Source organism: Drosophila yakuba, chromosome 3R, assembly GCF_016746365.2.
Source record: "Drosophila yakuba strain Tai18E2 chromosome 3R, Prin_Dyak_Tai18E2_2.1, whole genome shotgun sequence".
Classification (NCBI taxonomy): domain Eukaryota; kingdom Metazoa; phylum Arthropoda; class Insecta; order Diptera; family Drosophilidae; genus Drosophila; species Drosophila yakuba.
Window position 1 is genome coordinate 5,605,375 of NC_052530.2, and position 23,531 is coordinate 5,628,905.

General features: G+C 43.1%; 6 protein-coding genes and 1 long non-coding RNA gene across 13 annotated transcripts; 2 read left to right on the forward strand and 5 right to left on the reverse strand.

Moving 5' to 3' along the window:
• Nucleotides 1-137: 137 nt before the first annotated feature.
• Nucleotides 138-5,510, reverse strand: LOC6535651. Of its 2 annotated transcripts, XM_002096243.4 has the most exons (4): nucleotides 5,219-5,510; nucleotides 3,010-3,134; nucleotides 741-1,138; nucleotides 138-667 (listed from the first exon to the last, which is right to left on the reverse strand). In XM_002096243.4, the coding sequence occupies exons 1-4, from the start codon at nucleotides 5,280-5,282 to the stop codon at nucleotides 544-546; spliced, it is 711 nt and encodes a 236-aa protein (XP_002096279.2). In that variant the 5' UTR covers nucleotides 5,283-5,510; the 3' UTR covers nucleotides 138-543. The 2 variants fall into 2 exon arrangements, with proteins under 2 accessions (XP_002096279.2, XP_039231463.1); XM_039375529.1 differs by lacking the exons at nucleotides 3,010-3,134; nucleotides 5,219-5,510 and adding an exon at nucleotides 2,156-2,635.
• Nucleotides 5,511-6,133: 623 nt separating this feature from the next.
• LOC6535652 (mitochondrial import inner membrane translocase subunit TIM44) lies at nucleotides 6,134-11,851 on the reverse strand. 5 transcript variants are annotated; one of them, XM_002096244.3, is made up of 4 exons: nucleotides 11,580-11,851; nucleotides 8,385-8,465; nucleotides 7,784-8,321; nucleotides 6,134-7,716 (listed from the first exon to the last, which is right to left on the reverse strand). In XM_002096244.3, the coding sequence occupies exons 1-4, from the start codon at nucleotides 11,787-11,789 to the stop codon at nucleotides 7,052-7,054; spliced, it is 1,494 nt and encodes a 497-aa protein (XP_002096280.2). In that variant the 5' UTR covers nucleotides 11,790-11,851; the 3' UTR covers nucleotides 6,134-7,051. The 5 variants fall into 5 exon arrangements, with proteins under 5 accessions (XP_002096280.2, XP_015047254.1, XP_015047253.2 ...); XM_015191768.2 differs by lacking the exon at nucleotides 11,580-11,851 and adding an exon at nucleotides 8,576-8,887; XM_015191767.2 differs by lacking the exon at nucleotides 8,385-8,465.
• LOC6535653 (protein nanos) lies at nucleotides 9,156-12,139 on the forward strand. Of its 2 annotated transcripts, XM_015191769.3 has the most exons (4): nucleotides 9,158-9,456; nucleotides 9,514-9,901; nucleotides 10,488-10,960; nucleotides 11,038-12,139. In XM_015191769.3, exons 1-4 carry the CDS (start codon nucleotides 9,418-9,420, stop codon nucleotides 11,299-11,301), a joined length of 1,164 nt encoding a protein of 387 aa, XP_015047255.2. In that variant the 5' UTR covers nucleotides 9,158-9,417; the 3' UTR covers nucleotides 11,302-12,139. The 2 variants fall into 2 exon arrangements, with proteins under 2 accessions (XP_002096281.2, XP_015047255.2); XM_002096245.4 differs by having other exon boundaries at nucleotides 9,156-9,901.
• On the reverse strand, nucleotides 12,003-14,215 carry LOC6535654 (28S rRNA (cytosine-C(5))-methyltransferase). Its single transcript, XM_002096246.4, has 4 exons — nucleotides 14,050-14,215; nucleotides 13,724-13,973; nucleotides 12,649-13,146; nucleotides 12,003-12,591 (listed from the first exon to the last, which is right to left on the reverse strand). The coding sequence occupies exons 1-4, from the start codon at nucleotides 14,170-14,172 to the stop codon at nucleotides 12,161-12,163; spliced, it is 1,302 nt and encodes a 433-aa protein (XP_002096282.3). The 5' UTR covers nucleotides 14,173-14,215; the 3' UTR covers nucleotides 12,003-12,160.
• LOC26535723 lies at nucleotides 13,177-13,727 on the reverse strand. The gene has a single exon (XM_015191770.2). It carries the CDS (start codon nucleotides 13,682-13,684, stop codon nucleotides 13,289-13,291), a length of 396 nt encoding a protein of 131 aa, XP_015047256.1. The 5' UTR covers nucleotides 13,685-13,727; the 3' UTR covers nucleotides 13,177-13,288.
• Nucleotides 14,216-15,144: 929 nt separating the features above from the next.
• LOC26536255 lies at nucleotides 15,145-15,670 on the reverse strand. The gene is made up of 2 exons (XR_005561512.2): nucleotides 15,387-15,670; nucleotides 15,145-15,311 (listed from the first exon to the last, which is right to left on the reverse strand). It is a non-coding gene; the product is annotated as an uncharacterized LOC26536255 (long non-coding RNA).
• Nucleotides 15,671-16,388: 718 nt separating this feature from the next.
• On the forward strand, nucleotides 16,389-23,093 carry LOC6535655 (zinc finger protein squeeze). Its single transcript, XM_002096247.4, has 3 exons — nucleotides 16,389-17,070; nucleotides 20,162-20,704; nucleotides 21,100-23,093. Exons 2-3 carry the CDS (start codon nucleotides 20,351-20,353, stop codon nucleotides 22,351-22,353), a joined length of 1,608 nt encoding a protein of 535 aa, XP_002096283.1. The 5' UTR covers nucleotides 16,389-17,070; nucleotides 20,162-20,350; the 3' UTR covers nucleotides 22,354-23,093.
• The last annotated feature ends 438 nt before the right edge of the window (nucleotides 23,094-23,531 follow it).

Here is a 23,531-nt window from a genome sequence, read left to right on the forward strand (position 1 = left end):
AGATAACTGCTTTGGTTATTTTTAAATTATATTTTCATTTATAATTCTTTAAAAACAGTTGTGTAAACCACAAGAAGTAATTTGCAAAAATCACCGTCAACAAAATCAATTGAAAATGCAAAGCAAAAAAGCCATAGTTACATATACAAGTAGTTTTTATTATCGATTACCAACGCGGGTTCTATGCATATTGTTAGTGCAAGGACGTACAAAAGAATCTCTAGAACAATATCACAGAAACTTACTAACTAATTGGGCTTGTCAACTGCGCTGTTAGATATCGGCGTGACCTTTAGCAACGCCAATAGAGTGTAATTGGGAAGCGGAATGCTTTTCAGCTTGTCGTGGAATTTTATGGCATTCATTAGACGATTGAGCGCCCTCTCTCCATCCTCCATCCTCTATGTGGCTGCGATGAATTGTCTTCTCGTCTCGACTCGTCTCGTCTGAACTGAATTGTGTGGTGAGTGTGCACTTTAAACCGAGACCAGGTCCAATTGAAGCCCACCAGATCGGATCAAATCGGACCAGATTTCGAGCGGACTACGCCCTAGGCGTAGCTGGCGTCGTGGTCGGGGCATAGACATGATAATCGACGTCGTCGGCACCACCCGCTTCCTCCTCCAAGTCCCGGTTGACCAGCCGTTCGCGCATTCCATACCGCTGCCTGGTGATGGGAAGATGGCGAAAAGAGCAATGAATTAGCACTTGAAAATTAGCGCAATTAACCAAGAACTCACTCCAGGTGCGAGCGCCATATGACTAGGCCGGCGTACAGGCAGATGGAGACCAAGGCCAGTGCCACCACCACGATGCCGAGCAGCACGTGTCCCTGGCTAACCGCATTCGCTTGCACGTCGACCGGGCTCATCTCGATGTTCTCGGAAGCGAAGGTCTCGGTGTCCGTGTTGAACACCACACCGCGACCCTTGAAGCGCTCCTCCAGATCGTCCACGTCGTCCATGCTACTGTCGTCTTGGTCGGCATCCCCGGATTCCAGGATCTCCACGTCGTACTTGTAGTTCTGTGCCAAAACCAAGTTGGTGGCCGAGTTTAGCTGGTCTTCGTCGCGGTGGGGATACGACCGCCTCTGCTGCTCCTCCGATTCCGCCTCTGAGTCGGATTCGTAGGGAGTATCCTGCGAGAAAATCGAGATAAAATTGCAGTTAGTATACCATGCAATATTAATCAAATATTATTAAGCTACAATCATACATGGTAACTTATATTCGCATTATGTTATTTGTTATGATTTCGTATGTATTTATGAATTGTCTTTAATTGCGTCAATGTTTTTTCCTGTGTATTCAAAAGAAGGCTCGTGTCATCGATATAGCTTTCACTGTCGGCTGAGTAATTGATTTGAAACGGCACGTGATTCTATGCGAGTTCTATGCCGAATTTGGGTCTAGCATTTGAAAGTGGGCGGTGCAAAAGTGTCTACATCGTAGAGGCGTGCTTATTATTTTTAAAGTGGCCTTTAACTTCTTGATCATCTGATCATCTTTGTTCATACATATTTATATACAAAAGAGTGAAGTAGCTTGAAAAATCCGGTGGTTGTTATGGGCTTTTAAAGTGCTTCTTGTAGTAAAAATAATAGTGGTTTTAAATAGAATAATATACAAAGAAAATTTTTTTTTATAAATATACTAATGTTTTGGATAGACTCAATATTTTCCCATAGTATTAAACGAGTTTTAAGACAATATATCTAATAATCAGTGCTTCATTAAATCAGGTAGTTGACATGGTAACGACTCTAACAATTAAAACTGGAATTTATCCGCGAGGAAATCGGAACCCTAACTGAACGCTGACTCATAACTGAATATTTCGTGGCTTTGCGTAAGACAAACGTGTCCCCATATAAATCACCACTGGAAGTCCGACTCACGTTACTTATGTATGTCTCAATTACCCGAGTTGAGGTGATAACAGTCTGCTTTCTTTGCGAAACAACTTTGAAAGTGGTGCTCATCTCAGTTTAGTTTTGTAAACAGCTGTTTAAACTAGCCAAGTTATCAGTAAGGTCGCCCGAACTTATCTTGCATAATATTTTGCCCACATTTTTCCATAAAGAATGTTAATGACTGCCGCAACTACGTTGTGCGGCCAAATGACTGGCTGACTACCAGAGATCACTCTCACTTACTGTATCTTTGTTTGAGTATATGTAGATTGCTGACCCCGATGACCGCCGAGATCGAGATACGAACTTTTGTAATTGGCAGTAACAATACGTGACTGGTTTTCTTGACTCTGACTCTGTCTCAATCTCATTTGCTCCTAGCCGCTCCATCTCGTCTAATTGGTAGATTTGTTTACAACTAACGACTATAAGCGAGCCGCACAGCCACAAAAAGGTGACAAGCGAGAGATCGAGCTGGAAGATCTCGAAAATCGTAATCTGATTGGGGATTACCCTGGTGGGGCCGAGGGGTTTTCTAAGCTTACAAATTCATTCGGACGTCACGGCAGTCGAGGGATTACCTAGAATCCGATTCCACAATGACTCACCCCAGTAAGGGGAGTTCGTTGGGGTATTATCTCCCGCAATTATAATGCCACCAGCGATGGAGTTTCATGACTAAGGCGTTGGGTACCCTCTAGTCAAAGTTTTTCTTATAATTTTATGCAAAGTTTCTGTGCGTGAGCTTTTTTTTTTCTTTTTGTCTTTATAAGCGTTTTTTGGGAGCCCCTTAAAAGGCAAACGCCGCGCGTGTCTTCTGCTTGCTTTTGAATTTAATCAAAGTGAACAGTAAATAAACACTTTTAAAACGTAAATTTCCGGTTCTGGTGAAAATAAACCGAAAATGCAGTAATGCATTGGTGGCTCGTATTTCAGCTTCTGGGGTCGTTTGTTACTTAGTGCGTCAGTGCGACAGTGCGTCGATTCCAGTCGGAGTGGTTTCGGTCGGCTTTGTCCCGGTGCCGTTCTGCACCTTTTCCGGCTCTCTTTTGGCCTGGCCCAGTTATCCCAACACAGCGATTTGTTGGCCAACTCACCTCCACGACAGCTGTCTTATTTCTGGCCACCTCTCCCACTCCTCCTGCTGCTGCAGCTCCTGCCCTCAGATCCCTTAGCTCCTCCGCCTGCGGCTTGTTCAAATCCTGCGAGGGCTTGGCTTGGGCTAAAAGAGAAAGCAATTAAGCAGAAGTGAGATAATGCATTCGGTTGAATTATCCGGTATTTGGTTACAACTTATCGGGCTACCTGAACAAAAAGCACAGATCTTCCCGGTTTCAGGGGAAACGCAAATATTTACCCCGAGATTTCGCAACTAGCACCTTTCGGCCAAAATGCGGTGCTGGGACTGTATTCAGATATGTTAGCTTATCAGCCTACTCTGATTTTATTCAGAACTAACCAGACCCAGACAATACGAATTTGTTTTGCTGCCAGCGCATTATCAGTTGACAATGAATTTTGGGTTACGCATTCTGGCAAACAAAGTAAAAGCGTGTTGGGGCTCAAAAATCTGCATTAATTAGCACAGACGAGGTCAGTTAAATAGCAATACTTGCGTCAATAAAATATGAAAAGCATGTGAATAGGGTTTGCTCTCTTTTAAAAGTACAATTTAAAAAAAGAGAGAACGCTATAGTCGAGTTCCCCGACTATCTTATACCCGTTACTCAGCTAGTAGAAGTGCGAAGGAGAGTCTTCAACACTGACAGTTTTTGGCGGTTTGTGGGCGTTAGAGTGGGCGTGGCAAAAGGGTTTTTTGCAAATCGATAGAAATTTACAAGACCAATACAAAAATGAAAAAATATCAAAACATTTTTCAAAAGTGTGGGCGTGGCAGTTTTGGGCTGTTTGTGGGCGTTAGAGTGGGCGTGGCAACATGTATTGATCCTGATATTGATATACGAGTAACGGGTATAAATATCACAAATAACTCAATAACCAATTTTACCCATTCCTTTTGTGACCACTGCCACTGTACGTCCACTTTAAAATTTGTTTGAATACGCAAACCTGTTCACATATACTAAATAGCAGAAATCAAACAATAAACACATTTCTAATGCCACAAACGATTCGCCAATGCCGATCGCTTGGGATTCGCATAAACCGCTCACAAATCGCTTCAAAATCGCGCGGTAATTGGTGAGCTTCCAAAAGATTCCACATACAAAAGCCAATTAAATTCGAAAAAGCACATGATACAGCCATGATGTCTTGCAATTTATTGCATTCGACATTCGTAAGTCACCCAGTTTTGAATTTAGTACGTGACGATAGGCCAAAGCCTCGAACCGAAGAAAACTTGATCCACTTTTGACAAGTGTCAAAGAGTCCGGAGTTTGTTATCAGTGAGTCGCGGGTGCTAACTTCTTTAGGACAAATAATATAAGTTAAGCCCTGCTCATAAAGTTCTGACACCTCATAATCTGGTGTCATTTGGCCATTGGTTATAAAATTATTTCGTTGGTTAAATACAGAAACATAAAGCAAATTTTAAGGTTTATGTGAAAAACGTGTGTGTAAATAAGATATAAATGTTTAGAATAGCATTATAATTCAAGAATGTATCTAATCTTTTAATCAAATGTTACTGTAAAACTGAATCAATTTAATAAAACGGTACTTAAATAAAGAATTGTAGATTTATCGAAATATTTGCAGGCTCTACTATAGTTCTAAGTTCTTAAATAGTAATGAATGAATATAGTAAGAAAGAAACCTAGCTATCCCTTTTCTGCAGGATCTATGCAGCAGGATCATTATTTTGACCACAACTGTTCGGTTCCAATGCCTACGATCGATCATTTACGACATAGCGCAGAAGGCCTGGCGAAATCTTATCTGCACTGCGAGCCAGCTGGAGCCCCCTGGAATTAAAGTCTTGCAATTTAATTTCGCGACCTGGCGGGACCTTGATGGACGATTCATTGCGACAGGACGGCGGGCGGTCGCCCATTCAATAAAACCCCATATTTATGCGCTGTAAACCTGGCTCACAAAGGCGGCCCGAACCGGACCTGGTCTTTGCTCTTAGCAGGCACTTAAGGCAAAAGGGTGAACCGTAAACTGTTAGCTGTCTAGCCAAGTGGCCGCTCCATCCAGCCCGATCTCGATCACATCCAGCTGCGCTGGAAACTAGTTTCCCTGCAGAAGTGGAAGCATTGAGTGTGCGTCGCTGTTTGGGTCTATCTATCTTGTATGGCCGTTGTCACTGTAGATGTATCTTTTATCTGTCGTGGTACTTACACTCCGCCAGCAGCAAAACCAACAGAAGCGCGCAGCTGAAGACCAAACTTTTCCGCAGGGCCATATTGCAAATTTTGATATGCGGGCACCGTCACTTCCTTTATCAATTAGCTCCTTATCACTCACGCACGGGTAACGCGCCACTCGATCGCTGGATACTTTGGATGATTAAGCGCTCGTTTGGCTTGTTCTGCGGGCCCTCTTATAGACGTATTATTATTTCTCTTATTTTTCTCCGCTGCCCGGTTCTACGTGCGTTCGCGACGAGCTTTCCGTTCGGAATGCCAAACTCAAATAAATTCCACGAACCCTGTTAAATGCATGGCAATATTATCATCATTGGTTTCTGTTCTCTGTTAACTCTCTGTTAACCGATCAAGGTGTCGGGCAGTAACACTGGCTATATCGTAACTGAGTGTTGGGGGTAGTCGTAAACCAGAAATTATAAAGCTTATTTAACTTTTCTTGGATTTTCGCACTATGTTACAGAGTGCACGATAACCAATTGTAAAAGATACAATTTTTATTAAATAGCAAAACAAAGTTAAAAATAAATATGGGAATAGTCTCGATTCCTCTAGAAGGACATTATGAATTTAAAAAAATCCTTAATAATTAAAAAGCTTTTAAATGAAAATTATTTATCAATAAAAGATTATTTAATTTAGCAGGCTGTTAAAATATTTAGCAAACTTTGTGAGTATGCATTTAAGTCCTACTTTAAAATTGCAAACATTTATAACTTTTCAAAAACATTAAGCAAAAACATTAAAACAATAATAATAATATTTCAAAACATTTTTATTTGAGCAACAAACTATACTTTCCCTCAAAGCAGCAAGTGTATGGTCAATAGCAACTCAGTGGATTCACATATCCGTACTAGTTATTAACTTAGATAAAATTAAAATTTAGTTTGCTTGTTTTATGGTCACTGTTTATTGCTCAGCTTTCTGTGTGCTTTTCATGTTTTAAAAACACCAAAATAAATGGATTGTGTAATAGTATTGGATTTTTATTTTATAGACCTAGTAGAATGGCGCCTAAGGATGCCCTATTCAACGGGCAACCATAAACTTGGATGCCTGTGATTAAAATAAGGCAACGTAACACTTATTTCTCAAGAACTCTCCAGCTGCTTCAATGGTACATCTAAAAATATTAAAGAATTTATTTTTTCTAGACATTCTGAGTGGCGCTCGGTGTACGTACAACTCTTTGGATTCTGTGTGTACAGTCAATTTACCATGCCCAAGCTGCCCTGAGCGAATTCCATATTTACAAGAGAAGGGATCTGGAGGGGGTGGGGCCTTAAAATACCTAAACTCAACTATACTCAACAATTTGCTTATGGTCACTACTTATACGCCTACACCGGCGGTTGCACTTTAAGCTTCAACATTATAGATTTGGCCAGGACACCAGCGGGGGAACCACGATCCCGACGGCCAATCCCCGCACCGATCCCTGCTTCCGTTCTCGCTGGAAGTGGACCGGCGGGGAGCGTGGCCGCAAGGAACGGCCAACCGGGGCGTCATTGGGGGATGAGCCGCGCCGGAGCCGGCAGTCTGCTGCGCCCGGAATTCGTGGGGGAATCTTTCACGGGACCGACCAGCAGCCCCTGCCGGACGACGCAGTCGACTAGTCGCGGACAAAACTTTCAAAGCAATCGAAAGCGAAACCTTTGTACACACTTAATAGAGTCCTGCGGGTCGAGTTCGTGGTCAGTTCGTCGTCAATGCTCAGTGTCCAGTAATCTTTTCGTTTGTTTTGTGGGTGAGAAAATGAGGGAAACTTAAACGGCTCGGTAAAAAAGAAAGGCGTGGCAGCGCGCTAAACAAATTGCTCCGAGCTGTTGGCGGACAGCTCCATCAACCGCCAGGCAGCCTTGGGGTTGAGTTCGTTGCGGTCGCGGCACAGCACCCAGACGTAGTGTACCCGCATCACCTTCTCCGGATCGCCCTCGACGACCTGACTCTTCTGGTCCCGCACACACATAATCTGCTGGGCTTGGAACGTGATGATCAGTACGGGACCCTGCTCCATAACCTTGCCCATTGCCAGTTCGATATTCTCGATGTCGAGGATCTTGGAGTCCAGGTACAGTCCAGCCTTCTTAGCCTCCTTAATGGGATTGGCGATAATATTGAAAGTGCTCTCAAAGCACCAGTCCTTCAGTATCTCTAAGTCTCCCCGGACAATCGACTCCAGAATATTTGGAATGATATCCGTTTCGCAGTCGCGAAGGAAATCCTTCTGATCGAAGCTCGGATCGATCTTCACCAGCTCCGTCATCGTTTCTGAAAGCTCCGTCTTGGAAAAGAGTCCGCCCATGACGTCAGACACTTTGTCGGTGAGCAGGCGGGAGGCACGAATCACAGGGTTCTCAGACTCGTCGTATTTAACCTTCCAGTCAAGCACCTTGTTCACGTAGGTATTATTGTTCTTGAAGTTCTCCCACGACTCGTAGAATTTTGAGTCCTTGTGCAGCTCCATTCCTTGAAATTAAGATTACATTAAGTCCATAAACTTTGATCTTATTAAAAGAAAAATATTTAGACTCACCAGTTGCTTCCGTGTTGGGCTCCACAACGCGATCGCTATCGCTCATGTCGAGCTGGACGCGCTTGCGCAACTGGGCAGGAGCGCGATAGACCCGATTTTCTATGCTCGCACTATCCATCTCCTTCTTGATAGTCGTCGTCGTGTTAGAGATGGCTTGGAAAGCGGTGGTCTGGCCCAGCTTGCCACTGGTGTCGGAGATCGATTCGCTGACCCCCTTGGCCTTTTTCGAGAGCTCCTCGGTAACCTTTTTGGCCAGGTCCGATTTGCTGGCGTCCTCCAGGACATCGCCTACGCGCTCCTTGATAGCGCCCAGCTGCTCCTTCAGCATGCTAGACGACTTTTGCGCCTCCGATTCGACAATGTTAAACTTCTGTCGCGCCGACTTCAGGGCGTCCGATTCCTCCAGCTTCTGGGCCTCCTCGCGGAACTTTCGGATATTGTCCTTGATCTCCTTGTTCTTATCCATCTCCGCTTTCATGTTGTCGAAGAACTGCGAGAAAAAGCCGGCCCTGCGACCTGGCGCGCTGTAAAAGCGGGGCTGCGGAGTAGAGTCATGACTTAGCACGGTTGCACCATGGGGTTTTATGACCCAAACTCTAACCTGCTGCTGCTGCAGGTTCTGCGAGGCCTGCTGGCAAGTGAAGAGACAGGCGCGATCCCGCGCAAGGGCAGCTATTCTGTACTGCAAGGAGAAAAAATCATTGAATGCTCGCCCGTTTTAACCTCGAAATAGGCACATGTAAGACGGATCTTTGATGACACCAGTGATGACTAGGGTCTGAGGGAACCTACCATGGTGGGGATTAGGTGACCGTTCGCAGGGAGTTTGATCGGAGCGAATGTTCGGGAGTGTGGCGTCAGAGGCTCTAAACTTTATGTAATTCCTGCCGCGAACCACGCACGTATCAGCAGTCAGCTGTTCTCTTCGTTCAGCGCGCGCCTGTGTTGCAAAACGGTGTTACGCCGGCGGTAGCTCGTGCGTTGGTTCGTTTCGTCGGTAGTCCGATGGTCCCGGGCCGATATCATGAGATGCCGTCACAGCGCGCGAAATTCGAATAGTGTGCAGTGATTATGTTGTGACGGCGAGTGGCGCGTGTGGGTGCTTAGTTTTGGGAAATATTTTCGTATTTTTTGTTGATAACTCAGGCTTTGTTGCTGTGTTGTAGTAAAAGTTTTAATTGCGCGGTGTCCAGCTCTCAAATAGTGGCAAATATTTTGTACAAGTAAACATAACTCTACATACACTTTTTTGCGAAATTGGCTTACAATATAAACCCTTGCCTTTAACTTTTGTTAAAACTATCGATATATTTATCATCGCTGTAATACACTATTAAGTCACCTCTAGCCAGGAACCGTTAGTTGGCGCGTAGCTTTACCACAAAATTCCAAGAATTCCGCCGAGACTGTTCTGTTTGTAGCTGTTTCAAGTTGTCTCAGGGACATACGAATAATTTTTTTTTGACTCCGCGTCACGATTTTAACCCAGAACCGAATTTAGTTACATGTATATTATTATTAGATAAAGAAGTATCACGAATACTTCAGTTAAATAAACTCCGCTTGGTTTTTGGGTAAGGATTTGTGGAAAGTAGAGTGCGCGATAACGGTAACTTTCGACCCGGACTTTCGCCATGTTCCGGAGCAACTTGGAAAGCAGTGGCGCAGCAGCAGTAGGTTTTAAAAATCACCCTTCTTTGACTCTGATTGGAAAGATTTTCTCCCCGCAGGATAATTTTTCTGCTTTTCACGCAAGAGGAGGACTCAACATGTTGGGTCTGCAAGACATGTACTTGGACACCAGTGGAGCCAACTCGTCGGCCACTTTGAGTCCGCCCAGCACCCCTCTTACGCCGCTGACCCCCGACCCGACGACGGCTGCTCAAACGACGCACTTTCCTTTTCTGGCCGACAGCGCAGCCGCCGCCAATACACTCCTGCTACAACGACAGTACCACTACCACTTGCTGCTCCAGCAGCAGCAACAACAACTGGCCCTGGCGCAGCACCAATTGGCGCTGGCTGCATCAGCGGCAGCGGCTAGTGCGAATCACCAGCAAAAGGACGAAATTGCGCGATCCTTGAAAATCTTTGCGCAGGTGACGACGGGCGCAGCAGGTGAGAAAAGAGATAGCAAATGGCGATATGGCGTCGTTTAAAACGGAATAGGCAAAAACATTTGGCGAGAGCGAGATGACTGTCTGCACAAGTACAGTTATGTCAAAGCCAATGGCCAGGGGCTTAGTTCAAAAGGGCTGCGAAAGCACAGAGCAAAACAGAAGTAGTTAAGTTTATATTGCATAAATTAATAATTGCTGCCGAGATGTAATTTTCGACATTCAAAATCTTATTTTTAGAACTTTTACTGTTTAGTAGATTTTTAATGACGATTTAATTTTCTTTGTTTTATGGGCTCTGAAAGATGGTTTATTTACCACTTGTAACCCCTTTAAGAGATATTTTCAAACGCCCCTGCCTTTTTGGGCCATTGACCCTCTCAGCATTTTCGGTATTCCTCCTTTTCACTTCAGAAAGCCATTTTGCGTCTTCTATTTTCTTTAAGTTCTCTGCTTTGTCTTGTTTGTTCCTGTTTCTTGTGCAAGCACTAATCCGTATTTGCGTATGGCATTTCTGAAATGCATTTGAAACTGGAATAATACCCAAATCGATCTGGACACGGTAATGAAAAGCTTGCTATTTGCAGAAAATGCGGCTGGATCGGTGCAGGACGTGATGCAGGAGTTCGCAACCAACGGCTATGCGAGCGATGATCTCAGCCGCTTTGCCTACGGGAGTACTCCGCCACAGCCGCAGACGCCACCGCCATCGCAGCAACAGCAGGGGATGCATCTGCCACTGGGCCGCAGTCCTGTCCAGCTGCAGTCCAATGGAGCGAACTTAATGTCAAATCCACTCGCCACCCATTGGCTGAACAACTACCGCGAGCAGCTGAACAACGTGTGGCGGAACATGTCTTACATGCCAGCCGCCTCCAGTACAGTGGGCTTGCAGGCCCAGGCTCAGGCTCAGGTCCAAGCAGCGGCCACCGTGTCTCCCAATCTCGGCGTAGGAATGGGTCTGGGATTGCCCGTGCAGGCCGACCAGCTGCGCGGAGCTTCTAATCCCACTAACAACAATAACAAGGTGTACAAGCGATACAACAGCAAGGTCAAAGAGGTGAGTAGATCATGTCCCAAGGTCATTTTTTTAAAAAGATTTTTAACTTATTAACAATTTGATATTTTCCTTAACAGATCAGCCGCCACTGCGTTTTTTGTGAAAATAACAACGAACCAGAGGCGGTGGTCAACAGCCACACAGTGCGAGACAACTTCAACCGAGTGCTGTGCCCCAAACTACGCACCTATGTGTGCCCTATCTGTGGGGCATCTGGGGACTCGGCGCACACTATTAAGTACTGCCCCAAGAAACCGATCATCACCATGGAGGATGCGATCAAGGCGGAATCGTTCCGCCTAGCCAAGAGCAGTTACTACAAGCAACAGATGAAGGTTTAGAGGGCAAATCCAGCAGGAGCAGAAGCTCTGGAAGCTTTTGTAGCGTTTATATAGCAAGAAATATATATACGCCTTCCGATCAAAGCTGGGTTAACCAGATAGACAATACGTTTAAATAGCGCCTGGCGCGTTCGATTTTAAAGAGTTTTAGAGACTTATCTCGTGCCTATAGTTCTTATAGTATAGACAACGAACGATCACTCAATTCACAGTCAATAATTCAAATATTTATGTCTGTTTCTGTGAAAAGGAAACTAATTTTGTAATAGAAGACTCACAATATCGTAATACTTGTTCAATCGTCGTGGCCGATAGAAACATCTCACAATCCGAAAGTTGATCAATGGAATTGGTCTGCAACTGGTCGCCCTCATTTTGTCAAATGCTCGTTTGCGGCCGAAAAATTTCGATATATCTACAATTGATATACAATCTGTACTAAATTTTGAAAAAGAACACTTTGAATTTCGAACTGTCATTCGTATCATTAGAATTTAATTTAAAACTTGCTTAAGGAAAGAGCAAGGAACACTTTCGTTGAAATCGGCTACACTTTCGTTGTAAAGTTTTAAATTTGACAATCTGCATTTTTTGATAGATAAGCGAAAAGTATTTTTATTATATGTATCGCAACAATTCATTCCAAAACACATATCTATATATATATATGTTATATATTTATTAAATCGTGTTATCATTAATCAATTTTTCACACATGTAACCACAAGCCCATTACATTATTTTTTTATTTTTTTCTAAAAGGTGTACATAACTGAAGTTGAAAAATTCAATGGCGCAAGTGCCAAATAAAGATTAAGGTTACAATTTAAGGAAAAAATAATCCTTTTTGCGTTTAAAACTAGTCCTTGTCGTCTTCGCGGCGTTTTTCAAAAAGGGCCAGGAAGATACCATCGGTAAGATCACTATCCGGCAGACAATAAAGGCAGTTCTTGCCAATATTGGGGTAGTCCTTGTCGCCCACATTATGCCACTTGTTGCGTAATGCCTTCTTGCAGCTGAGGAGCTTGTAGGATGGATTTAGCTGAAGACAGCGCTCAACCACCTGCTCATTTTCCTCCTTCCACAACGAGCACGTGCAGTAGGCAATACGTTTAACGTTTGGGAAGGACCCCATCGCGTGCGATAGGATCTTTATTTGTAAACCCTGTAGCTTGTACAGCCTGCTGTCATCTTTCGGCTCGTCGCACACGGTCATGCGACTCTGCATTCCGCTTCCAGAGCAACTGGGGTCTACTAGGATGTACTCTACGTCTTCATAGCTATCGGATGCTGTAATTTAAATATATTACTTATTAAATATTTACTGGGAAATATTCAGAAACTTACTTAAGTTCAACGCGTCTCCCAGAATGGGTTTCACGATCTCGCATCCAGCCTGCTCGGTAATGTCACACAGCGTCTTATAGCGTACGCGGTCCTGCTCGACGGAGTAGATGCATCCCTTGTTCTGCATCACGTTGCATAGGTGCAGTGTCTTCATCCCGGGAGCTGCGCACATATCCAGCACAGTGGCTCCCGTCGGTGGAGCAAGTAGTTCGGCGGCCAACGATGTGGCCTTGTTTTGCAGTATAAGCCTCTTGCTGTGCACCAACTCATGGGTGACCCAGTAGTTGGCCCATTTGGCTTGGAAAATGAGCACACCCTCTATATGCATATCTGTCATGAACTCGTCCTCCTCAAGGGATTTTATGGCAGTCAGGAAATCCGCATAGCTGGTGTCCGCAGGCAGCACCTTGCGCCGCCAGTTCTCCTGAGACAGGTATTCCAAAGCCTCCGCCAAACTGTATAGATTTGTGTTGATTCGCACATATCGAGGATTGGGTTCTGTGTGGGCAAACAAAAAGACGAGTTCAAAACTGTGTCAAAGTAAGATTTATTAAGAGTGAAACGTAGTTACGGGTCCTTTAAAAGATCGAAATGACCTGGAATTATTATTATTTCTTTATGAAGGACTTTGGCCACTTAGTTACTGGTCCTTCTTTGGTTCTACAGCTTCTGGCTCTTCCTCCTCATCCTGCTGCACCGTTTCCAAGGGTGGTGGCGGCTTCTCACGGAAAGCCTTTAATACATACATGGCCACCACTAGGTTAACAACTACAACAGCCGTGAGAACTGACCAACAGTTGACCGTAAAGTGATCAAGATGGGGAAAGGATTCCTGCAGCCAGCCGCGCACGCCATAAAAGCCCAAGAAGGGCAGCGTGAACATGAGGACACTGTAGGCCAGCAGCCATAGGAAGACCTCCGCACTAGTGTCCTCCTGCTGAGTATGATGCTCCACGGGAGGATCAATGACAGCCAGGGAATCATCACTGGCAGCTGTCACCACATCGACCTGTTGTTTCTTGTTTTTCTTGCCCATCTCAACCTCCTAATACTGGTAATTGGTGGGTTAACCTGCCTTTCTTCTGGAATCCGGAATCACTGATTAACTTCAGCAGTCGCTCCTTGTAACTTCGCACCGTTTGCACAGGTTTGCTTTCCCCGTTGAGCTCCTGCCTGCCAAACGCCAGTTCAGTGACTAGAACCTTAGCCAAGCTGGGGTCAAAACTGGGGTTGTCCTTGAGCAGTCCTGTCTTCTCAATGGCGTTTTCCACCGCCACCCGATTTTCGCTAAATTTTTTCAGAACCGCTTGCAAACTGCGTGCACGCTAAAAGTACGAGAGGGAAAAGTTATACGCATATTCTACTGATCTGCAGCGCTGAGGTCCTGTCCTATCCACTTACTGCATGCTTTTCCGCGAATATCAAGGTCTTGACGGACTTCTGCTGCTGCACGGCTGTCTTCAAAATCTTGGCGGCCGCCCTGTATTGGGTGGGAACTTTTACGGAATGCGGTTTTTTACTCATTGTCGTCACGTGCACGTGTGTGCGTTGGTTGCGCTAGAGCCGGTGCAACCAACCACTCACGACACTATCGATATGTATATCCAATATCAGGGCTGGCGATAGGTTGGTCGCTGCGATTGAAACTACTGATTTATGATTCATAATATTTTGAAAAGTCCTACAATTAATAAAAACGTTTATTCTCGTTATGTTTGCTCTCTTTAAATCTCGTTTGCAATTGATTACTACAAAACAAATCGAATATATTCTTAAAACTTTCAAGAATATCGCATCATGAGATCAATTGGCAGTGTGACCATACGTCGCAAGCAAAACTTACTCGTGTTTCTAGCATTGCCAACACAAGAAAATACTCCTAGTCGAAAGTTTCAGCGCGAAACAGTTGCAGTTTAAAATGTCGAAGTGTGCTCCTGTTAAAGGTTTAGATTCGGGTTGAACAAAATTTATATTTATTTATGTCGTGATTTATCCACGTCAATTATAACTACTTTTGGTTCTGGTTCGTTTCTTGCTTGTCATTTGTTCTGTGCACTTCTGTAATTTTTTTTAGATAAAAAAAGAAAATAGCATGCAGCTACCAAAAGTGTAAGAAAAAACAAAGAGGTTAGTTGCCACAAAGATTTTGACAAACCGAACAGTACAGACCGTGGCACGCGCCAGAAAGCTTTTTCGATTGGAGAATAATATAATAGTTAATTTGCGATACATGGAATGTAATATGATGAATTTGTAATTAAATGCATCCAATTTGAAGCTATATGTTTGTTTTTTTGTAATAAAACATCCGATTAATCAAGGTTTAATTTAAAGTATGCCTTCACGGTCATGTTTTGCGTAAATTAACATAAATTCTAAAAGACTTAGAAAAAAATTAACGAAAACGATTAGTTCAAGAATTTTTCTTTATAATTTTTAAACAAAATGTTACTTTTAGGTTCTTTTATTTAAAGACAAGTAACAATCTAAAAAAAATTTCGTTAACCATTATTATTATTTTAATGTACATGAACATAACACAGAAATTTAATTAATCAATTTTGTATCTGTCATGCGCTATATTACTTGAATTCTTAAAACGCGGCTCCTGTGTTCCCAAGTTCGTATTAGGTCAGTAAATCATCATCATAAAGGAGTACGTCCTAACGACAGAATGTAAAAACAAAAGGGTCAAAGATGTGGATGGCTAAATGTTTTTTCTTATTAATCTAACATACTTCTTCAAGCCGACATAATCGAGGCCGGTCAGTACGACGAGTCTGACCCAAAAGCGCGTAGGCAAATGGGACACATGATCAGGAAGTTCGCGGACAGCATTCTTGAGCCCGCGCCCCAGATCCCAAGACCGCTCAAGGAGCGGTGTGGAAGGCATCAGTGCAAGAAGTGCGGCTCAGTGGTTCACTCAATTATCTTGGCCAACATACATATGCTTAAATGCTCTGTTTTAAACTGTTACTGAAAGTACTGATTTGGTTAAAGGCAAACTGACTTAAAAAAGATAGGGTTGATGGAGGAGGAAAAGCATGCCGTGATCACCAGGACGCTATATATGTATGTATATATATACATATATATATATATATATGTATGTACATATGTACATACTTTGTTAGGAACCGCCTTATGCCACTAAAATAAATTTTTTCTTTTTTTTTTGCAGAACTTGAAAGTAGAAAATGTGGATTTAAAAAAAAATCCAAAAATTTAAAAGGGTAATAAAAATAAAATTAAAAAATTAACGCTCTGTTTTAATTTGTTAATTTTTTTAAAGCAAATAAATGAAAATATGACACTTTATAAAAATATTTTTTCCACCTTATCATGTTCGCCAGCCCATCAATTTGGAAATAGTAAGTACCACTAGTACCATTCCTAGATTATGATTTGGTTAAAGCTTAATTTGTATTTTGGTGTCGCAAGAATAAAAAATTTCCTCCTGAAGGTTGCATCCCGAATGATGCACGACGAAGGATATTTTTTTTTTCCGCTCGCCAGAATTTGGCCCAATTAAATTCGGTATTCGAAAAAAAAACACGCCTCCTCCCCTAAACAAACCGACGAAAAAACTCGTTGGCGCCGGGAACAAAAAAGAGCACGAGAGAGAGAGAGTGCACTCATAAAAAACATAAACAAGCGTTTTTCACTAGTGTGCGTGAGAGGAGAGAGAAGAGAGCGAAAAACGACTTTTGAAAAAAGACGCTCTTCGCTGTGATTTTTTTCAGTCAGTTTTTCGACGGTCGTGAACACGAGCAGTTATTCTAGCTCCTCCTGTTCTGCTGCTTCTGTTTGTGTTTTTTGCGTTTGCCGCGACGTAAACAACCGAAGAGCCGAGCTTACGCCCCCCCAAGTGCTCCTGCTTCACGCTCCCCTCGCAACGTGCTCGTTGTAATTGCAATTAATAGTCGTTGGCCGCCAAAAAAGTAAAATTTCGGGTGTCCGATACAGGAAAGGCAAAAAGCACAAGTGCAGAAAAAACAAAAAAACATAAGCTTGCCGTGTGTGTGCGTTGGTGTGCGTGTGTATTTTTGGCGTGCGCGGCCATTTTTCTTGTTGCCTGTCGAGAGTCTCTTCTGTGTGCGAAAGAGAGGCCCGACCGCAAAGAAGAACGTAGCAAACTACGCAAATCCCACTAAATTCGCTAATTTTCGCTAAATAAATCAATCGCGGGGGGCGCCCAAAAACAAACAAAAGTTCGAAAATAGAGTGCCGCAGACCACAAACAAATCACCTGCGCCAGTGTGTGTGAGTGTGTCAGTGTGCGAAACAGGCGGGCTCCCACCCACAATCAGTCGGCGAACACGTGCTCCAAAATATCAACAAAAGTTGGCCCACAAACATAAAAAAGAGGGCCGCATCTGCATCCGACCCGAACGCCGGAACACAAAAGGCACTTTCAAATTGGTAAGTACTTTGCGCTGCACGAGCATGTTGTATTTATTTGCTTTATTGGTCAAACACACTAGGCGATTGCGGCTCGAGTGTGTTTGTTTCTCTTTCCCGCGTTCGAGCACAGTGGGCGTTGTTGTCATAATTGTAAGACTCTAAAAAGCTCCCCCATAAAATACTTTTCATTGTTATAAATTGTTATAAAGAGTTCTTTTTGGTAATCGATATCAAATGTTAGAAAAGAAAACGGTTCCTATTTTTATACTTAAAATGTATTATATATATATTATATTATTTATATTATATTATTTATATTATATTATTACATATGTATATTAATCTGCCGTGTGCTTTATTTTTGGGATAAAAATATTGAACGATTCAATCATGATTTTTAACAACTTCTTAAAGTTGATATGAAACTCTTGGTCTACGCATAGTGCTCTTATATAATCAAGTATTTGTTTTCCTCGTTAAAAGTTATATATTTAATAGAAGGATATTACACCCTTTATTATATTTAACGCGGTTCAGTACAAAAAAATTTAAATAGTAATAGTAAATGTTGTGCTATTTTACATTTTCCTAATGCAAACAAGGTTGTCCTTCATTTTCGTTTATTTAATTGGTTAACCCACGGTCTATTTTGAAAAAAAAATGCTATCACAATTTTTAAAGTATTTGCCTAGTTTTCCGTTGTTCAACTATTAAGACTTTTTTCCGAATCTTCGATACTTGAAGAATAATCCTAAACATTTGTTAGCCGAATACGACTGTTAATAAATTATTAACTAGAATAATTTGAAAAGCGTTTTGCAAACGTGCTCCACTACTTGACCATTTGTTTGCCGCTTGTTTGACTTTTAATGCTAGTTCCCATTCATTTGGTGGCGTTTTTTTTTTATGTTTGTGTGTCGATGTCTTTTTATCTTCCACTTTTTTCGTACCCATCAAATAGTGGCTTCTTTTTTCGCACACATGTCGCCCCCAACGAAAGAGAGTCAGAGAGCGGTCCGATTTGCGGCTATTGCGCTGATGTTGTTGTCCGCTCGCTCATTTTTTTTGTTTATGCTCGCTCTTCGCTCTCTTTTGTTTTCAGCTGCTCGCGCTCAATTAATTTTCGTTGATTCGTTTTTTGTGAGTAGGTTTTTTGTGTATACTATTTTATTTATACGCTTTTCGGGCTTCTCTTTCTCGTGTTTTTTTTTTTTTTTTTGGGTTTTCTTCTTTTTGTTGTATTTTTGGGGCCCGATTGCGTTTATTTATTCCCCATTTCCCCATTTGCATTTATTAGGTTGAGCGGGCAATTTCCCGTGTTTCTGGATCTGTAGTTACACGATAACGATTCCGGCTTCTGTTTTTTGTTTTCTGTTGGCCGTCACTTTCGCTTATTTCATATTGCAATTGTTTGTTCGGCAAACAATTGTTTGCTTGTCGCCCTGTCTCGCTCTAAATGTGCGCAACAAGCGAGTGGCGCGTCCTTTTATTTTCTGCATTACATTGCCGCCCTCCCCCTTTCATCCCTCTCCCCGGAATTCCTGCTGCCATGGTGTTCAATTGTCCAACGTCAGCATTAACAACAACATCAACAAAAGCAGCAGCAGAACCGGTTATTTTGACCAGGCAAAACAAAAAAGCCAAAAACCAAAAATTGAATTTACCTCTGACGTCAACACCCACCCGACCAAGAGGTCGTATTCAAATTCGCGCTCAAAACTCAAGAATTTTCGAAGAAACCGATTTGCGATTTATTTGCAATTATTTATTTAAAGGCCGCAACATGCTTTTTATTTACTTCAGAATATTGTTTTACTACTAGTATGTGTATCGTAAACCAATCTAGTTTCAGTAAGTAAATTTACAAATTTAAAAAATTTAGAGATACGAAACCATTAAGCCATTAAAATCCTTGAAGAATTTATTAGTTTTTAGTTTTAGAACTACATTTTGTATCAAAAGTAATGTCATGTGTTTTATGAACGTCATAAATATTTCCGAGCCTTAAAATATAATTTAAGCTAAAATTTAATACATTTGCGATTGCATTTTTGAAATGACTTTTGCCTGTTTAGTGGAAAAGATTCTATAATCATTTGTATTTGTCAAAATTTAAATTGTGCGTTTGTTCGTCTAAGTAGTGGACTGATATTTTAAAAATATTTTTAAGTCTACGCATTTAATGTTTTTAAGAAAAAATTTTGACGCATTGTTTTTCAGAGAAACATAAATTATTCATCCAGCTGAAATAATTAAACGCATCGTTAAAAAACGTCAAGTTGTATTTATCTCAAAGTATCTCTTTCAAATCCGCTACCGTTTTTATTCAACGAGCAACAATTTGTAGACAGATATTTATTTTTTAAAAAAGCTGCCCAATTTTGAGGAAATTTCAAATAAACGTTGTTAGTACTTTCAAACTCCGGAACTCGCTCTTTTAAAGTGATTACACAGTGACTTGGTAATGCCAGTGTTTTAACCAATTCATTTGGAATTTCACCCCAAGAAAATCATTGGTCCATCGGAAACTCATCGTTGGGGCATCGCCTTAAAAAAATGGCGGAGATGTAGTTGCATTTAGTTCTCGAGGTTGTTGACACGTTCCGTTGGCGCCCCTGACGTTTTTTGCCTCTTTACTTTTTTGCCAGCCCATCACCTGCCCACAGAGTAACCGCGATTTTGGTTCTTCGGGCCAGAATGCGATTCCATTTCGCTTTCCATCTGGTGGTTGTCACCAACAATTTCTGGCCGCAAGCGCCTTTTTTGTTTATCTTGTGATTTTTTCCGTTGACTAACTCTTTTTTGCCCGGCATTGTTATTAATTCTCTTCGCTTTTTGCGCCCCATTGGCAGCTTTTTACTGGGTTGCAGTTGCTTTCAGTCAGTACCTTCTCCGGGCACTTTTTGACTTTTGTGCGAAAGCGCGCAGCACGTTTAATTCACAAACAATTAATTAATTCATGCATATTTATGTTAATGTGCAGAAATTAATGTACCCAGCGGCGGGGAGTGGAGCGGCCAAGAGGCGGAATCGAAAAGTAGTTTAAGCACTTGTGCCGACTGGGCAAAATTTTGTGGATTCAAGAATTACAATATTTCTGTACTTTCAGCACAAAAACGCGCCGAGTTGTGTAAACCCGCCGCCAGTGAAGTGTCGACTTCCCGGCGACGAAGACCGCAGCTCTATTCCACTTGCCATTACCGCACAGGTTCGTTCCGCTGCTGACCACGCCCCCAAACTGGACGCCCGCACCATCGCCTACCGCCCGCTGACCCTTGGCGGCCACCAGACGCCTCTTATGGCCGAACTGCCGACGGCGCCGAACGGCGTCCCCAGCGGCGATTACCTGCACCGCTCCATCGATCAGCTGCGTTCTTTGGGTCACCTGACCACCGCCCAACTGGTCCACGACTACAAGCCCTTCAACATTAGCGAATTCCGGCAGAATGTCGCGGAGCGACTGGACTACTCGCTGAAGAACGGCCTGGTGCAGCACCAGCAGCAAATGGTCATGGAGCAGCAGCCACATCCCGACCAGCAGCAGCAGCATTTGCATCACCCACAGCAGCAGCAGCAACACCCACCGCAGCTGAAGGTCAGCTACAGCGCGCCTAACTCGCCGCCCACTCCCCACGAGCAACAGGAACAGAAGGTAATAATCTTAACAAAAACAGGATACAGACAAAATAGCATATGACACACATATAAATGATACTTTCAAGATCGATTCTGGACTAAATGAAAGCGTCTTAAATATATCTTTGGCTTAAAGTCAAATTAGTAATAGTAAATCCTGTTTTTTTTTACTAAAACCAAACTTTTCATATGTTACGTTTAAAGACTGAAAAATCAATATCCGTTTCAAATTTCTTTGAAAACAGTTCTCTTTACAATTATTCTGATAAATAGCTAAGACAGAGAATAAGCAAATGGCTTTCCAAAATGTAAATGAGTATGCTGTAAAGGCATGATAGGGATATTTCCACACAATCTCTTTCTTTATTATAAACGAACCTTAAAACAATAAAACCTGCTATCTACTTCCAGTACGACCCGAATCGATCGCCGCCGCGTCAGCAGATGAGCAGTGCCAGCGGGAGTGGTAGCAACGGATCCTCGCCTGAGGAAGAGAGCCGCCGGGGAGATGGCGATCAAGCCAAGCCCTACAAGTGCGGCTCGTGCAGCAAATCCTTTGCCAACTCCTCGTACCTGTCGCAGCACACGCGGATCCACCTGGGGATCAAACCGTACCGCTGCGAGATCTGTCAGCGCAAGTTCACGCAGTTGTCGCATTTGCAGCAGCACATCCGTACGCACACGGGTGACAAACCGTACAAATGCCGACACGCCGGCTGCCCGAAAGCCTTCTCGCAGCTCTCCAATCTGCAGTCCCACTCGCGTTGCCACCAGACCGACAAGCCTTTCAAGTGCAACTCCTGCTACAAGTGCTTCAGCGACGAGATGACCCTGCTGGAGCACATTCCCAAGCACAAGGACTCCAAGCACCTGAAGACGCACATCTGCAATTTGTGTGGCAAGTCGTACACGCAAGAGACTTACCTTCAGAAACATTTGCAGAAGCACGCAGAAAAGGCGGAGAAGCAGCAGAACCGCCACACGGCCCAGGTTACTGCCCACCAGCAGCACGTACCGGCGAGCGGAATCGGCTTGAATCTGCAACGCCAGGCCATGAACGATGTGAATGCCGCGTATTGGGCCAAAATGGGCGCAGACAGTGCGGCGGCTTCGCTGGCGGAAGCCATTCAGCAGCAGTTGCCGCAGGCTGGCGGTCAGCCCTACGGCAACTTTGCATCCCTGCAGCAGCAGCATCAGCAACAGCAGCAGGAACTGCTGCAGCAGCATCATCAGCGATTGGCGGACACGCCGGGGCATTCCCACAGTCCTCACGAGGAGGCCACGGGCGAGGATCTCGTCCTGCGTCAATCCACCCCACAACATCACCTTCACCAACAGCAACAGCAGCAGGCGCAGCAGCAACAACAAGCGCAGCACCAGCCATCGCCTGGACCGGGAACCTCGGCGTTTACTCCACTGTCAGCCACAGTGGCTCCACCGCCGCCGCCTCATCTTCAGCAGCATCGTGGTCCGCCAGCGGCCACCGCTGCCTATCTCTATCAGCAGAATGCGGCGGCAGCAGCAGCGGCTTTTCCCACACAGCTCATCTCGCTTCACCAGATCCGGAACTATGCCCATCAGCCAGGAGCGGCGGGCCTTATCGCAGGCGATCATCTCACCTTGGGACTGAGCGCTGTTAGTGCCGCTAAAGAAAAAGCGCAATAGTACAGGCCAGGTCGGGGCCAAAAGAGGCAGCAACGATGACATTAGCTTAGGGTCAACGTTTAAGCTGGTATGAATATAAAGGAGTAAAAGCTGCAAAGCGTGGCATTTTGAATCTCTTTGAATCCATACCAATTGAAACACCGAACGTAAAATAAGTTACTTATAGTTTCAAGTTGGCATAGGCGTAGGAGCTGGGACTGCAACTGGTTTCTTCTAAGCATCCATTCAAATTCAACAAAACTTGTATACGATTCAGTCCAAATCAACTCCATCACTGCCAAAACCAATAAGAAAGGAACTGCAATCCTCCAGTTTCTGCGCTATTTTCAACTGTAGAAATAGTTTATCTAGATCAACTCAGGATTTTAAATACGATATTTATGCCCCCTATCTATAAGCAAAATTCAAATTAAAACCTTGAACTATATAAATAAGTATATTATAAATAGTTCACAGTTTTATTTTGTACTAGGAGCAGTACAAAGTACAGCGATAAACCTAATTATATTATTATGATATTTGATATATATATATATTATAGTGTACATATTTGTATGTAAAATTGAGCTGTACATTTAAACGTATCAACCTTTATCTAGGACGCTAGATACTTTCTAATTTATCAACTAACTAGTGAAGTGAGATTATTTTCTACTTCTTAGGCAAGCTGAAAGAGAAATAGATTTGAAAATTCAATTGTAAAATTCAACCAATAAAGATTGTAACTATTTATAAAAGCATTACTGTGGTGTATTAAACTTTCCTCAGGATTTGCATTTTCATTAGCGAATCAAAGCGGATAGAATTTATGCAACGATCCAGAAAAATGCAACCTAATCCGCTTAGCAACCTTAAGAAGAACTCCTTTGTGCCCGAGGCGACATAAGAGATTTATGTTCACCCCATATAATCTGAGTATCCACAGGGAAATGTACGGCTACGATCGTATCGAAGTTTGTCTTTAAATTTCTCTCACTCGCAGCAGCTGCTCGGCTTAAGATGTGACAGTGGCGTAGTTTGAGGGGCGATTTAGGGGGTCAACCCTCGCTAAAATGTGCCCGTCAGATTCCCTCCTCACGTCGAAATGGTCGAATAATGATTGATGACTGATTGGGTCTTAAATTTTTTGGCTGATCGACTCGGAGATTAATGAGAATGATTCATCTGACTTGATTCAC